This window comes from Oreochromis niloticus, linkage group LG3 (assembly GCF_001858045.2).
Source record: "Oreochromis niloticus isolate F11D_XX linkage group LG3, O_niloticus_UMD_NMBU, whole genome shotgun sequence".
In the NCBI taxonomy this organism is placed as follows: domain Eukaryota; kingdom Metazoa; phylum Chordata; class Actinopteri; order Cichliformes; family Cichlidae; genus Oreochromis; species Oreochromis niloticus.
The window spans coordinates 27,423,956-27,440,697 of NC_031967.2; the positions used below are offsets into that span (position 1 = coordinate 27,423,956).

Genomic DNA, 16,742 nt, shown 5'->3' on the forward strand with positions numbered 1-16,742 from the left:
TTTAAGTATGGAAACATCTGAAACTGGGAGGACAGGAGCCTTGAGAACCAGAACTGCACATCCCTCCATTGAACATGGCACAGCCATTTCATGGGGTGATTTACACTCTATTCATAACATGGAGCTGGCAGATAGGATAAGTAATGAGATAAATTAGCTAGACTGCACAGTGTAGTGTAAGTGCTGCCTTTGGTAATATTGATGTATAAAGAACAACACTGGCTGATGATGAAATACAGTCAGCTGGCATGGTGACACTGCCAGTATTAACCTGCAACCAAATCTGCAGCTTCATACAGCAATGTTATGACTTAGATTATATCTTATAACTCGTAACTCTTATGCTAGCTCCCCCCAGTAGCCTACTGTCTGAAATATTCGACGGTTGCAATAATTCTTTAAGTGTTATTTTTTCCTTGGTATTGTATGTTTCTGTGGTGCCGTCTTTCGTGCTTCGCTCTCCTTCCTTTGCTAACGTGATGCTCATAGTGCAGAAGCCGATGCTGCATTCACTTACACTCGAATCCCCGAGCTTCACTGTGAAAACATAATCGTACATTTGATATTTGATTGAATTTTACTGTTTTAGCTTCGGGGTGGCACCTGGGGTGGCCAGTCTGGTTGAGGGGTGGCCTGTGTTCCCCAGGCCACCCCGCTGGACACGCCACAGCCGAGGGGGCGGTGTGGCAGCAATTTTTCACACCTGCTTATTAATCAATGAAAGACCAAGACAGCCTGATGTAACAGTGTTTCCTGAAAACCCTCTCCTATCTGATCATTTCCTGATAACATTCACATTTACAATAATTGATTACACAGCAGTGGAGAGTAGACTTTATCACAGTAGATGTCTTTCTGAAAGCGCTGTAACTAAGTTTAAGAATATAATCCACCCACTGTTATCATCTTCAATGCCCTGTACCAACACAGAGCAGAGCAGCTATCTGAACGCTACCCCAACAGAGGTCGATTATCTTGTTAATAATTTTACCTCCTCACTACGTACGACTCTGGATACTGTAGCTCCTGTGAAAACTAAGGCCTTAAATCAGAAGTACCTGACTCCGTGGTATAATTCTCAAACACGTAGCCTAAAGCAGATAACTCGTAAGCTGGAGAGGAAATGGCGTGTCACAAATTTAGAGGATCATCATTTAGCCTGGAGAAATAGTTTGCTGCTTTATAAGAAAGCCCTCCGCAAAGCCAGAACATCTTACTATTCGTCACTGATTGAAGAAAATAAGAACAGCCTATTAACCCCGATTCTTTGATCCCCATGATAGAACAGAGAAAACCCGACTCAGGAGTGGTCAAAACATTTATAATTCTTCATTCAATCATCTTCCGGAAGAGAGAGCCCTGCACAGCCCAAAGCCAGTTGCAGAATCTCTAACATTAGAAGCTAAAAATGTGTCTCATATATGTGTTATTTTGGTACTTTACACGTCACACATAGTTTCGATACAAACAACTCCTTATATGTTACTAGTTCCTCTTTTTTGTGTCTGGTTTCCTGTATTTATTTATATGCTTGTACAGCTCTACACTAATTCCTGTTTTTCAGTCTGGCTGAGCACTTAGTTTGTGAGTCAAAAGTGGCCTTGCTTTACAAGCCTTTATTACTAAAATACATAAAACAATATAATCAAAAAATAAGCACTAAGAATATATGTTTATTCCTTAATAAGCCCTAGGTTTCTCTTCAGCACTGTAGCCAGGCTGACAAAAAGTCAGTGCTCTATTGAGCCAACCATCCCTTTAACATTAACTAGTAATGACTTCATGAACTTCTTCACAAATAAAATTTTAATCATTAGAAAAAAAATTACCAATAATCATCCCACAGATGTAATATTATCTACAGCTACTTTTGGTACCATTGATGTTAAGTTAGACTCTTTTTCTCCAGTTGATCTTTCTGAGTTAACTTCAATAATTAATTCCTCCAAACCATCAATGTGTCTTTTAGACCCCATTCCTACAAAACTGCTCAAAGAAGTCCTGCCATTAATTAATGCTTCATTCTTAAATATGATCAACCTATCTCTAATAATCGGCTATGTACCACAGGCCTTCAAGCTGGCAGTAGTTAAACCTTTACTTAAAAATCCATCTCTAGACCCAGCAGTCTTAGCTAATTATAGGCCAATCTCCAACCTTCCTTTCATATCAAAAATCCTTGAAAGAGTAGTTGTCAAACAGCTAACAGATCATCTGCAGAGGAATGGCTTATTTAAAGAGTTTCAGTCAGGTTTCAGAGCTCATCACAGCACAGAAACAGCTTTAGTGAAGGTTACAAATGATCTTCTTATGGCCTCTGACAGTGGACACATCTCTGTGCTTGTCCTGCTAGACCTTAGTGCAGCGTTCGATACTGTTGACCATAATATTCTATTAGCGCAATTAGAGCATGCTGTAGGTATTACAGGTACTGCACTGCAGTGGTTTGTATCATGTCTATCTAATAGACTCCAATTTGTTCAAGTAAATGGAGAGTCCTCTTCACACACTAAGGTCAATTATGGTGTTCCACAGGGTTCGGTGCTAGGACCAATTCTGTTTACATTATACATGCTTCCCCTAGGCAGCATCATTAGAAGACATAGCATGAATTTTCACTGCTATGCAGATGACACCCAACTCTCTCTGTCCATGAAGCCAGATAACACACATCAATTAGTTAAACTGCAGGAATGTCTTAAAGACATAAAGAGCTGGATGGCCGCTAACTTTCTGCTTCTTAATTCAGATAAAACTGAGGTTATTGTACTCGGCCCTGAAAATCTTAGAAATATGGTATCTAACCAGATTCTTACTCTGAATGGCATTACCTTGGCCTCCAGTAACACTGTGAGGAACCTGGGAGTCATTTTTGACCAGGACATGTCCTTCAATGCACATATTAAACAAATATGTAAGACTGCTTTCTCCCATTTACGAAACATCTCTAAAATTAGAAATATCCTGTCTCAGAGTGATGCTGAAAAACTAGTTCATGTATTTATTACTTCCAGGCTGGACTACTGTAATTCATTATTATCAGGAAGTCCTAAAAACTCCCTGAAAAGCCTTCAGCTGATCCAAAATGCTGCAGCAAGAGTACTGACAGGGACTAAAAAGAGAGAGCATATTTCTCCAGTATTGGCTTCCCTTCATTGGCTTCCTGTTAAATCCAGAATTGAATTCAAAATCCTGCTCCTCACACACAAGGTCTTAAATAATCAGGCCCCATCTTATCTTAGTGACCTTGTAGTACCATATCACCCTATTAGAGCACTTCGCTCTCACACTGCAGGCCTACTTGTTGTTCTTAGAGTATTTAAAAGTAGAATGGGAGACAGAGCCTTCAGTTTTCAGGCCCCTCTTCTGTGGAACCAGCTTCCAGTTTGGATTCGGGAGACAGACACTATCTCTACTTTCAAGATTATGCTTAAAACTTTCCGTTTTGCTAAAGCATATAGTTAGGGCTGGACCAGGTGACCCTGAATCCTCCCTTAGTTATGCTGCAATAGACATAGGCTGCCGGGGATTCCCATGATGCATTGAGTTTTTCCTTTCCAGTCACCTTTCTCACTCACTATGTGTTAACAGACCTCTCTGCATCGAATAATATCTGATATTAACCTCTGTCTCTCTTCCACAGCATGTCTTTATCCTGTTTTCCTTCTCTCACCCCAACCGGTCGCAGCAGATGGCCCCGCCCCTCCCAGAGCCTGGTTCTGCCGGAGGTTTCTTCCTGTTAAAAGGGAGTTTTTCCTTCCCACTGTCGCCAAAGTGCTTGCTCATAGGGGGTCATATGATTGTTGGGTTTTTCTCTGTATTTATTATTGTGCTATCTACTTTACAATATAAAGCTCCTTGTGGCGACTTCTGTTGTGATTTGGCGCTATATAAATAAAATTGAATTGAATTGAATTGAATTGAATTAGGATCAACCACACCAACTGAACCCTGAATGCCTTTGGTTTATATAACAAACAGTTACAATAAACATTAAAAATTGGTCAGTTTGCTGAATTTAATTACTGACATAGTTACAATAGTCAATATTAACTGGATTAAAGTAGAAGCCTTGAGGTAGCGATGAGGTAAAGAAAAACCAGGTGTTTAGTCAACAAAATTGAAAAATACACAAAACAAAATAAAATGACCATGCTATATTGTATACGGTTACATACTCAACTAAGCTAATAAACTTAACACACATCTTGGCTAATAATCATCATTAAAATTAAATCAATACTACACCGTGTGCACAGTTATTAAGGATGTGAGTATTTTGACTATGTCATAATTTCTATGCATATTTTCCACCTTCAAGCTGTATAACCTTGAGTGTTTATTGGATTTAAGCATATCAGGTGATGTGTATTAGTGTAATGAGTGAGGGTGTGGCCTAAGGAGATCTACACTCTATAAAAAGGTGTGCATAATTTTAGGCAGCTTCTCTTCCTCAGGCAATTGGGCCAAAAAAGAGATTTAAAGCACTCTGATAGTCAAAAATTGTAAAAGATCTTTCAGAGGTAAGCAGCACTTTTGAAATTGCTAAGATATTGTGGCGTGACAACAGAACCATGAAACGTTTTGTTGCAAATAGCAAACAGGGTCACTAGAAACATATTGAGGAAAAAAAGACGCAAATTAACTGCCAAAGATTTGAGAAGAATCAAAAGTGAAGCTACCAGGAACTCATTATCCTACAGTGCTGCCACATTCCAGAAATGCAACCTACCCAGTGTCCAGAAGTACAACGAAAAGTTGCTCCCATTGAAATTTATACAGCCTATTTAAAATCTAAAACTTAACATTATCCGTAACCTGCTGCTGTCACCACTGTCCTGTTTGAAATGTAATGAGAGAAACTGGATATTTTGTCATATGTGCATGTGCTGATATTGAACCCAAGGCAGGGGTGATTCTAGGATTAGAGCTTTGGGGGTGCTGAGCACCCAGAGAGCTGCCCAGCCAGGCAAAATAAACTTTACTCGTCACGATGAGACTTCTTCCCTGTCTCTGTCAGTCCCTGCATCCCTAAATGTCTCCAGTTGTCCCGAGTTCTCTATGACTGTCTCCTTGGTGCATTTAAACCCCTGTTCCTCCCTGTCCTCATCGTCTGTTGTCTTCGTCTCTGTTATCAGTCATCAAAATTTTACCATCTCTGTGCAAGTCTGCAAATTTCTTTATTAAATCATAAGATTCTTAAATTCATCAAGTCTTTCTGTGCCTGGGTCCTCGTCTAAAAACATGACATCACTGTTTTGTACATTTTAACGCAATTTAATCCCCACATTCGTGAAAGAAAAACAAAACACTTTTTTGAAAAGTCTGTAACAAAACCATCAAATCTGATAAAGTTTATTTAAATGCTGCTAAAGAAGAATGGATTGGAATAAAAAAAAAAAAAAACGTATCCTAACCTTAATTACTGGGGTGGGGGATAATGAATGACGCTAATAGTGAGTAAAAAGTAAACAGTATAATACAGATACATAAAAAAACACTCCCAAAACAGAATAAGTTATTACAAATAAATTATTACAAAATATTAATAAAAAAATATAAAAATGGAGGCAACTTTGCCTGAGGTAGAGTGTATACAATGTATGAAAAAATCTTTACTGCAGATACTAATTTGACTAATTTAATAATACTAATTTTGTGTTGTAAGATTTATGAGTTTTATGCTTTCATAGTGGTACTTGGGAGAGCTTGACATTTTCTCAGGTGGTACACACTGTAAAAAGTTTGAGAAACACTGATAAGATAATTTATGTGTGCTTTTGGAAAACATTTAAAGCTGCAGTACAGAATCTTTGAAACAAGCTTAAAACATTTTTAGAATATAAACAGAGCACTCTGCTTCTCTTTACAGCTCCTCACTCCACCAGGGCTGTTTGGCACTTTCTGATTCAGTGCGCAAATGTGATGTACGTACTGTGGCAGTCATACAGACAACTGGACGGTCCAAAAGTTGGCCGACCTATTACTGCCTGAGGTTTTAGTAGAGTTGTGGCTGAACCACATAAAAATATATCATTAATTTTAATCTCCCCAATCAATTATAATGTTATGTTAGAATGTAGTTAAAGAGGGTCAAAAATGTTTCAACCCAGTTTGTTTTGCAGATTCTGTATAGCAGCTTTAATATAGGGAGAGCACAACTTCCTGATTGTGTGAGTAAAATCAGGTTTTTTCTCTTCGTCAGTTTAATAGTTTCTGTTTTGCCTGTCACTGTTCCCTGTCTGTTTTCTTACCTGGTTCTTCCTGATCTTGTACTTTCTCTTCACGTTCCCCTCTTTCCTCTCTCCCTCTTTGGACTGACAATCATACACAAATAGATTCAATTAGATGAAAAATTACATTAATATGAAAAAAATACTATTAAGATCACTAACGAAAAGTCCTCTCTCAGTGTACTTTCAACCAAAAGGCAAATAACCAAACCACATTGTAAAGAGGAAACTCAGGAGGCAAGAAAGACAGACTCAGACATGTAGATCTTACATGGGCAATGTCTCCGAAGAGACACGCGCCGGGACATCGGTTCTCTCTTTATTTATAGACAGCTCTTACATAGCACATTTCAGGGCGCCACCCCTTGTGAGTACAAAACAACTCCTTACAAGGTGATAAGCATAAAACATATACGTTCAACTGTCACAACAGGAACTGGTCAAGCTTATCTCAGCAAACTCAGCAAACTCAGCAAATTCAGCAAGGGTGAGGTTTCCTGTGGCAACTTCCTTATGCAAGCATTGTCATGAAACACAGTGAAAATGAAGCTAAACAACTAGGGATTTTTAACTACAATAGAGCAGAATACATATAAAAATCCTTTTACACACATGAACATCTAATAAAAGATATAAATATTGAAACACTGATCCAACATTATTCTTGAGAGACGGATCATTTGATCTTACACTTTTACCTGAATGTATGAACCTGGCTGTCTCTCTGTACACAAACACACACACACACACACACACACACAACGGGAGTTATAAGGTTAATGGGCATTCAGTCAGTTAGCTAGTTAGTATCCATTTCAAACAGGACAGTGGTAACAACAGTAGGCTACCGACAATTTTAAGTTTTAGATTTGAAATAGGCTGTATACATTTCAATGGGAGCAACAGGACGGTCAAATGTCGCTGATTTTACCACAGAGCAGGACGGATTGTAGGGTAGCAAACATCGACGGAAAAGTATTCAACACTGCAGGTTACCTGGTGTAATGTTTTTCAGCTAAAAAGAAACATGGCCTGACTCCTACCTAACTATATAAAGAGTAACTGAAGATTAAATGCAGCTAATATGTCTTGTTTTAAGGCAGGCACTTACACCTCCGCTGCGTGTCAGCCACTATCGCTCTGGCAGAAAGGGCGCTAGAGCCCGAGCAGGGGAGAGCTGAGCTGGAACAAACCATTTTGGGAGGGGGGTTATCTATACTTTTGTTGTTAAAATGTTCCGTCTCAACCAAGTACTGTATGCTTTTTGTATTTTTAGTAGTGTGTCACACAAACAGCAAATATTGTCAAAAAACAGTAAGCAATATTTGGGGGTGCTTTGATGGGCTTTGATGGGCTATGTTGTTTTATGTTAAAAACGGTGGATTGGTGCTTAACCGACACACAGACTGTAGTTCAAAGGCCTTTGACGGTGTTTCAGTGCGCCATATTGGCGTCACCTCATTTAGGGCTAAATAAGCTGGAAAAAACTGACTTTTACTGTTATTTAAGGGCTACCTGTTATTTTCAAATGTTTATGCATATCATTTTGTTGTTATGGTAGGCCATTAAGGTTTGGATCGCGAAATGCCGAGCTAGAATCGGAGTTTGATCCGCTGAGCGAGAAACAAGATGGCGAACCACCCACGGACCCATTGAACTGTACCGAGCAGGAAAAGGGAAAACCGCCCCCTGCTGGATGTTAAGCTCTTTCGCTGAAAAAACTGTAGGATTAATCCATACACCTCTGCAAAAGAACAGTGGACGCTCAAAGCACTGGATAACCATTCAGAGCAATTCCAGGATTAATAGTTAAAGGACACAGAGACAACTTTCTTTTGTTTGTTTGTTTGTTTAAGGGGTTATTCAGCCTTTTGCTGAATTGTTTTCAGTTTTCACATTTTTTTTGTTTTTTGTCATTTCTTTTGGTCAACCTTACATTTTAATGCTGTAATGGTGTTAGTGGAAATGTAAATAATTTTGTTGGGTTAAAACAAAATAAGAAATGGTTGAAATCTAAAGGTGAACTAGACCAAGATTAAATTAAATCTTGGGCCTAAAAGAACTAAACTTGATTTAAAATAACACAGTGTTAACTCAAATAGATTAAAGGATAAACTTGAATTTAGAACTTGAAACAAATAAAACAATAACCTAGGTTGAAAATAACATCCCTTTAAAGCCAAATAAAAGGTTTTGAGATAAATAGGATAAATTAACAGAAATTACTGAACTAAAAAGGGAAAGAAAATATCTTGTTTTCCTTAAATGTGGTGTTGAATGTTTTATGTAGTGTATGTCAACTGTTCATTCCCTGTTTTTACAAAATAATAAGCCGGCAATTTAAACTTATTTTCTGGTCTGGGGTCTTTATTACACGCTACACTCATTACTACTCTAGTAGTTGAACCTAACTGGTCCTAGTGTACTGTAACGACTCCAGAAGTGTTACAGATGCACAGTGACTCCATCTGCTGTAAGATGATGTTGTAGGTCTTTGGCGCTGGTCTGTGGGTTGACTCTGACTGTTCTCACCATTCGTCGCTTCTGTCTGTCTGAGATTTTTCTTGGTCTGCCACTTCGAGCCTTAACTTGAACTGAGCCTGTGGTCTTTCATTTTCTCAATATGTTCCTAACTGTGGAAACAGACAGCTTAAATCTCTGAGACAGCTTTCTGTATCCTTCCCCTAAACCATGATGGTGATCAATCTTTGTCTTCAGGTCATTTGAGAGTTGTTTTGAGACCCCCGTGTTGCTACTCTTCAGAGAAAATTAAAAGAGGAGGGAAACTTACAACTAGTGATGGCCCGCTTGAAGCTGAGGCTCCGGAGCGTGTGTCGAAAAAAACAACACACTGGTTCAGAAGCACTGTGTCGAGGCTTGCTTCGTTTGGCAAAAGTCACGTGACCAGTGACGTCCGAAGCTTCATTACGCACGTAACTGCTTCGGTACCTGATTCAAATGGAACGAAGTGAATCATTTGCGGGATTTGTGGAGTGTCTTGATGGTGACAGATAGCGAACCACTGATCATTCTACTGAGAGATTTGGTTCTGTTGTGTGGGAGTATTTTGAGTTGACTCTGGTCAATCGGGTGGGTTTTCCAGCTTTGTGTTCTGGCTGTTTGCTTTTGTTTTGTGCGTCTTTATTTGATCTGAAAACGGGAAAAACTTAAAATGTAAAAAATCTGCTTTTCATAATATAAATATCATTAAATAACTTCCATTTGACTCGTAACATTTAATGTTATAAAAAGATATATTTTATTTTAAAAAATAATGTTAAAATGTTAGTCTACAAAATGTGCTGCAATTCAATTTATTTATTCTCTTTAGCTGATAGTTTGTGGGGCCCAGGTAGACTGTATAACTGCATCTCTACCAGTTTCTCTGCACTCCAGCCTCTTCTTTGCCATGTGAAGGGATTTTCTTTAAGGCAGGAGAAATTATTTCCACGAAAAGGAACAGGTTCGGCCATCGCACAGTGGAACTAATTTTCTTCTTAAATAAAAATGAAAAAGGGTTTCCTTAAATGCATCATGTTTTTAATTTGCAAGTTCATAAGCACTTTCCCTTTCCATTTCACAATCAATTCTACCCCCAGGTCAAAAATATGTATAGGAAAATTTCCCTAATATAATATTATTTATAAATATACCCGTCTAGAGATTAAATGCATAAGTACATGGAGGTAGGACCTCACAGCAGAAGCATACTGCATAATGTGCATTATTATATGTATGTTATATGTAACGTGGTATTTTTCAATTATTGTATTTACCAACATCAAGAAGTCACAAGCAAAGAAAGACCAAACCATGGTGCATGTTCACACAAGGAAAGTGTACTGGTCAAAATTATTTATTAAACAAATAAACTACATTTTTTAACATCAAAAAATACGCGTTCAAAGCAACACAACAGCAGCCCAATATCAGACAGAATTCCACTCTGTAGAGTGAGCAATCATTATGAAGCAGTTGGTTTTCTTTTGTGGATTCAAGCTGCTCTTCATATTTTTGGCCACAAGATGTCACCAGAGAGGACTGTGTTGAAAAGCTTCGAGTAATGAACCGTTTTTCAATACAAGCTTCAGTAAGCTTCATTTGGCCATCACTACTTACAACTGACCCCCTTAAATACTCTTTCTCATTATTGGACTCACCTGTGTATGTAGGTCAGGGGTCACTAAGCTTACCAAGCCAATTTGAGTTCCAATAATTAGTTCTAAAGATTTTGGAATCAATAAAATGACAACAGTGCCCAAATTTATGCACCTGCCTGATTTTGTTTAAACAATTATTGCACACTTTCTGTAAATCCAATAAACTTCATTTCACTTCTCAGATATCACTGTGTGTGTCTCCTATATGATATATTTATTTGGGATTTGGTGTGTGGTAGTAACAGATAAATAAAAAATTTTTTGAATTATTTGAATATATATGAGTGCTTGTGTATAAATACACAAACAATACACATATGGACACACGGGTTTTCACAGAAACAAACTACACCTTTCTTGGCTGCTACCTCAAAGCACATTGTGCGCTGTCGATCTTGCTTACTGCACAATAGCATGTAATATTTAGTATCTACTGTTATCTACTGTTAGCTAGTTTATTGTGATGGTGTTGTATTTATTATGTTGCTCTTTTTTGTTTGTTTTCTCTTCTGTTTTTTCTTATCTCCATACAAGTGATCCAGGTGTTTTGGTTTTTTTTGGGGGGGGGATTGGGTTTTTTCTTCTCCCCTTTCTCACCATCTCTTCTCCCCTCTATTTTTCTTTCTCTCCCTCTCTTTCTTTCATTCTTTCTCCCTGTCCTATCCCCCAGTCATGTCTGTCCCGTCTGTAACAACCGAAACATCAAATAAAATACATACATAATTATAATAAAGGTCAATCAAATGGACCAATATGGTAAGGCCATGATGATCCACTTGGTAAAGTAAATCCGCTTGGCATCATTTTTAGCTTTCAGACAACAATTCTGATGGTTAAAGATCCAAACAGGACAGGCAAAAAAAAGAACTTTCTGAACCTGATGTCTTCGATGAGAATTTGAGAATTTATGTGATGACCCAAAACAACAGAAATAATACTGTTTAAACAGATGAAACAGCTGAGTGATAATACACCAAACCTTCAACATGATGTATGTTCTGAACTTCATCAGCCTTCTGTCCAGAGGGACGTTTCTACAACAGCTGTTTTCCCAAAGCGAGAGACTGAGTAACTGCCTCAGCTATCAGCTGTGCAACTACATCATGGAGCCGCTGAGCACCAAGCTGAGCCTCCTTCTCCATCTCAACCACTCCATGCACAGCCTCAGCTGCATGTTGTACAAACTGCTCTGGTACAGAGAGCAGAAAACGTTCATGTAGGTGAACCAAGAATACCTGACTTGAAGGAGGGTGGGAATCTTGAAAGCTTCTTTGTACGATAAGACAGCAAAGCTAAAACCCACCATAGGTGAGATTGAGAAGAACTTAGTGCTGAAGCTGCAGCTGATCCCACATGATGTGGGGTGAGAGGCAGATTGCAGCATATCTGAATCCTGATGCTGGCAAGCTGCATCCTGTTGTCTCCATAATTTTGATTACTTATTAAAAATGTATTTTCCTGGACATTTTCATGGGTTTGGTCTTCTTTTTATGTTTATTGATTTATTTTAGAGTATTTATCTGTCCTTGATGTCTCTGCATTTCATTGTGAAGCAGTCCTATATTTCATTTTTGAATCTATGATTTCTGTGCTCTAAGGGAGAGTTAGTTTTATGTGTTTGGTTTTCAGTTTTCAGGTCAGTCATGTTTAGTATTGACTCTTCTTACCTTCATTGTGTCCTGGTGTCTCAGCAATTAACAGACAACTCTAACAGTAACTGAACATTGTATGATGAAGTTAACCTGGAACACTTTGTAGCAACTATAAATGGGAAAGATTTATTTATAGTTTTACATTTTTTTTCTCTTCCTGCTTTTGCTCATTCGATGTTCAACAGTGCAGCGGTTTATTTCTGTTTCCACAGCATTACATAAAATCCCTGTTTCATATCTGATATATACACTGGATCATTCTGGTGGAATATTTTAATATTCAGATGTTGACCTTTGGCAAACAAGATCTCTGTGTTAGTGTAGCAAACAACCTTCTTTTGACAGCAGTCTTTATGAACACACTGAGGAGAGACATCAAGGAGAGAACGAACCAGATGTAAGTTTAAACTTACTTATGTCATTTAATCTATGTGCATATGCACAGGTCGAGTGTAGATGATGTAATTACTCAGTATTTCTGATAATATTTCCATTTTTCAGATTTTTATATTCTTTGACCAAATATGAAACTTAAAATATTTTACATAAGTAATTTTTCAGTACAATCAAGCTCTGAAATTTTTCCACAACACTGATCTATTATGAAAGTTATCCAGGCTACAAAAGCTAAAATGTGGGACTGACTGAGGATAAAGTTTCACTCATGATTAGCACAAAAACACAGGATCAGACCGAATCACAAAATGAGTCTGCACTTCTTTAACCTAACAAAATTTGTCTTGAAAAACTTAAAAGTCACTGAAATATATCACACAATATAAGTAACAAAAAGTGTCCAGGTAAGAAAAAAGGAGACAGGGAGGCAAAAGGGTTAAATTAAAGAATTTTATTAAAGTTTCTATTACAAGCCGCTATCACCATTTAAAGAAACAAAACAAAACTTAAGCATTGGTCAGTAAACTGAAAAGTAAGTCAAAAAGAGATTAGTGACCAAACACACTCCTCTCCACCGAGGAGGAGCAAACAATCACAAAATACAGCTCACTAGCTGCAACCACCAACATGACTCTCTGGCACCAAAGCTCACCTTTCTCCTCCCTTAAATACTTTTAATTGCTGATGGGAGTCAGCTGTACAAAAGAAAGAGTTGGCACCTAAGGCAGGAGAGGTGGTAGGACACGCCCACACAGGCAACTTCAGGAGGAGGCCTTGCTAGGACCGTAACACTGTCTCTATGTCAGCTCAAATATATCTGACATGAAAGATGCTGTGTGTTTCTATTTATTCTGACTGGCAAATGGATCATGTTAGTGCTACTGGAATTTATTTAATTTTTTCTATTGATCAGCTCTATTTCAGCTGGTTTCATGAAACCATCTAGACTACTGACACTATAAACCCTGGTACTCAAGCCGCTCAGTTCTGATCAGTTTGATTCTATGATTTATCAGATTCTTTCTCCTATCAGCAACATTAGGTCAGTGTTTCTTCTTCATGTCTCACCTGTACCACTTTATTAAAGACAAGAAGTCAATTCATTACAAATCTTTTTTATATATATATATATCATAACAATATTTTCCTCACAGCACTTTAGGTACAGACCCTACAGTAATAAAAATGAAATGAAAACACAGAAAACGTCCTGAAAAGACGCACAGAAATACTGCAGAGAGACATTTGCAGACCTTACCAAAACATTTTGACATGGAAGACATGACACTCCACACAGCATAAAGTTGAAGCCTGGACTGCACAACAAACAGATAGAAACATGACATGGCATTGGTCTCTGCCAGGTGTGAAATGCATATTTTTTTTAAGTAGTTAGGAAAGTTTGGAGTCATAATCTTCCGCTTATCCGGGGCCAGCAGCCTAAGCAGAGATGACCAGACTTGCCTCTCCCCAGCCACCTAATCCAGCTCTATTTTCACCTCAATGTTTTGGTACAGTGTCCACATCACTGCAGCCACAGCACCAATCCATTCATAGATCACCCTCTCCCCTCACTCATCAACAAGACCCCAAAATACTTAAACTCCTCCACTTGGGCCAGTAAGTCATCCCACTCTGGGAATGCTGGTGAAGCTCTGCCGGAGTTGTGAGCTGAAGATCTTGAGAGTTGAGAGCATGTCAGGCACCTGTGTTTGTGCCTGGCTTGCTCGCCCTGTGGTGTTTGTCATCACATCTGTGTTATACCTGTGTCGCTGGTGCATTTTTCTCGGCTGTGTGGATCAGTTCAGCTCAGTTTTCTCTGTTTTTTCTTGTCTGCTCTTTGCAGAACTTGAAAGACTTTTTTATATGACATGTTCAGATTTGATAAAACTTTACACATTTTATATCTTAGAACGTAGCAACCCGCCCTTCCAACTGCTCCAGTGCTGAACAAAATACCTAATACTTAAAGTGCAGTTCAATGTATAAAAACAAAAACAAAACATAAAACATTTCAAACATTTAACTGTAATGTTACATCACCTCACCACTCTTAGTGTATGCTTATGTAAAACAGTTCAACAGAAGCAGATTATACCTGGTGTTTGTTTAAGGAAAACAGAAGTAGAGCTAATATTCATGAAGTCATTTAGACTGACCTGGTAAAATAGTCAAGTTTGAAGTGAGAGTGCTGGAAGTAGAGACCTGACAGTCACACATTAAAGTCTTGCACATGCAAAGCATTATCTTCATCTCCAATTTCCAGCACAGAATTTATTACAACTAAAAGCAAATTAGAGATAGAAACTCAGTCTAATTTGCATCAATTTAAAATTACTCAAGTTTTTATGTATTTTTATGTATATAAAAGTGCAGTGTAACCAGAAATACTTTTAATTTTTATTTTGTACAATATCCCACATTAACATTACTTGTTTTGTTAAACAATATAAGAATAATAATAAAATAAATGTAAGCAGCCTCTCACACAGACACACAGCTGGAATATCCTCCAGGCTGGTCTGCAAGTCTGAGTTGGATAAGTGTTTAAGAGGATGGACGTTAACATTATATAAAATGAGTAGATCATGCTCTCCCTGTGCCTCACTCCCAGATTAAGATAATGGATGAAGTTATTAAGCAACATGAATAAGGAAGACGTGTTTATATGTTTTTGCTTCTTGGACTGTTAGCAGTGCAGTGTTTTCTGCACCTTTTTTCCTGTTTCCTCATCATGTAAATGACACCTTTTATAACTCTCATATAAAAATCCCCCCATCTGTGAGTCAGTCTGTCAGAGGAAATAGATACACTCTTTAAAAATTTAATATTCAAATCCTGACCAGCACAAAGAGAGCTCTCTTTTAGTGTATTTTAATACTTACTTGAGAGCTGTCTTCATGAACACACCGAATAGAGAAGAAATGATCACATGTAAGTTTAAAACCTTTAATATTATTTCTTATTTGTGGTACAGAGGTGACGTGTAATGTACATTTGTGTATTCAACAAAGAAAAAAAACATTATACACAGTTATTACTAATAATAGTTAAAATACCAAGAGATTTCAAGATGAGTAACATTAATGGTTTAATCAGCTTGTTCATGAGCTGCTGTCTATTCTGGTTCATAATGGTTCACATATATTTCATATTTCCTACCGTCTTGTATTGATCCATCTTTTCTTTCCTGACATAAAGTTTGCATCAAAGAAGTTTTGTTCAAATCTTTGTTTCCTTGAGCAATAAAATCTCACTTTCATCTGTCAGATCAAAGATGCAGTGGAGTCTGTATCTGCTTATTCTGATGGGTAAGTGGATTGTTTCACCAAATATACTTTATTTTTTTAATCTGAAATTAATGTTTATTAATGCTGATTAATTAAACATTTGCAATATTTCTACCAATACATTCACTGAATGTAGATCCATATTTATCAAGTAAAGCTTTTATCCATAATCTCAACTTGATATGATTAGTTTCTTTTATCAGCAGTTTTTTTGTTTGTTTGTTTGTTTGTTTGTTTTTTAGGTCAGTCTCTCCTGACATGTCAGCTATATAATTATCATTTTACTGAAGAAGCTCCTAGACACGAAGTCAAAGATATTTCAAATTACTCTTTGATCAAGTTCTTTGAATTCAGAATCACATATTAACCTTTAATATTTCTATATATGTAATATTTCTGTATTTTAGGTCAGTGTTGCTTCTTTACATGCCACCTGTATGAGTACCACTTTATTGCAGAAAACAAGAGCTGGTATGAAGCACAGAGATACTGCAGAGAGAAATATACAGACCTGGCCAAAGTGTTTGACATGACAGACATGAGCAGACTCCGTAACTCCACACAGAATCAAGGAGAAGCCTGGATTGGACTGAACAACAACACAGGTGGAAACAGGACGTGGCATTGGTCTCTGCCAGGAGTGGAATACATTCAAAATGACAGCAGCTGGAATCTGAATGGAAGAACTGATAAAGAAAAGCCTGGAAACTGTGTGAGGAAAAGAGACAAGCTGGCAGATGTTTCATGTAACTGTACTATGTGGTTCATCTGCTATGACGGTGAGGCAATGTGAATAATGTTAAATATTATTATAATATCGTAAAATACAAATGTAATCACATAATTTTGATTTTAGAAAAAATTCAGAATTTCGAGAGACAAATTACCGAGGGATGTCTTTGTGTGTTTCTGTGTTGGTTTCACAGAAATGAAGAAAGACAATAAAACATTGCATTTGATTGAAACATTTAAGAACTGGACACAGGCTCAGAACTACTGCAGATATAATTA

At 37.6% G+C, this 16,742-nt stretch overlaps 1 protein-coding gene across 1 annotated transcript in view; it reads left to right on the forward strand.

The window, feature by feature from the left end:
- Positions 1-12,354: 12,354 nt before the first annotated feature.
- LOC109198680 (putative C-type lectin domain family 20 member A) overlaps positions 12,355-16,742 on the forward strand; it is a 34,128-nt gene continuing 29,740 nt past the window's right edge. Inside the window, exons 1-2 of the mRNA XM_019354086.1 lie at positions 12,355-12,442; positions 15,712-15,752. Of these exons, the coding sequence (XP_019209631.1) occupies positions 12,399-12,442; positions 15,712-15,752 (85 nt within the window). The 5' untranslated portion in view covers positions 12,355-12,398. The remainder of the gene's footprint in view (positions 12,443-15,711; positions 15,753-16,742) is intronic.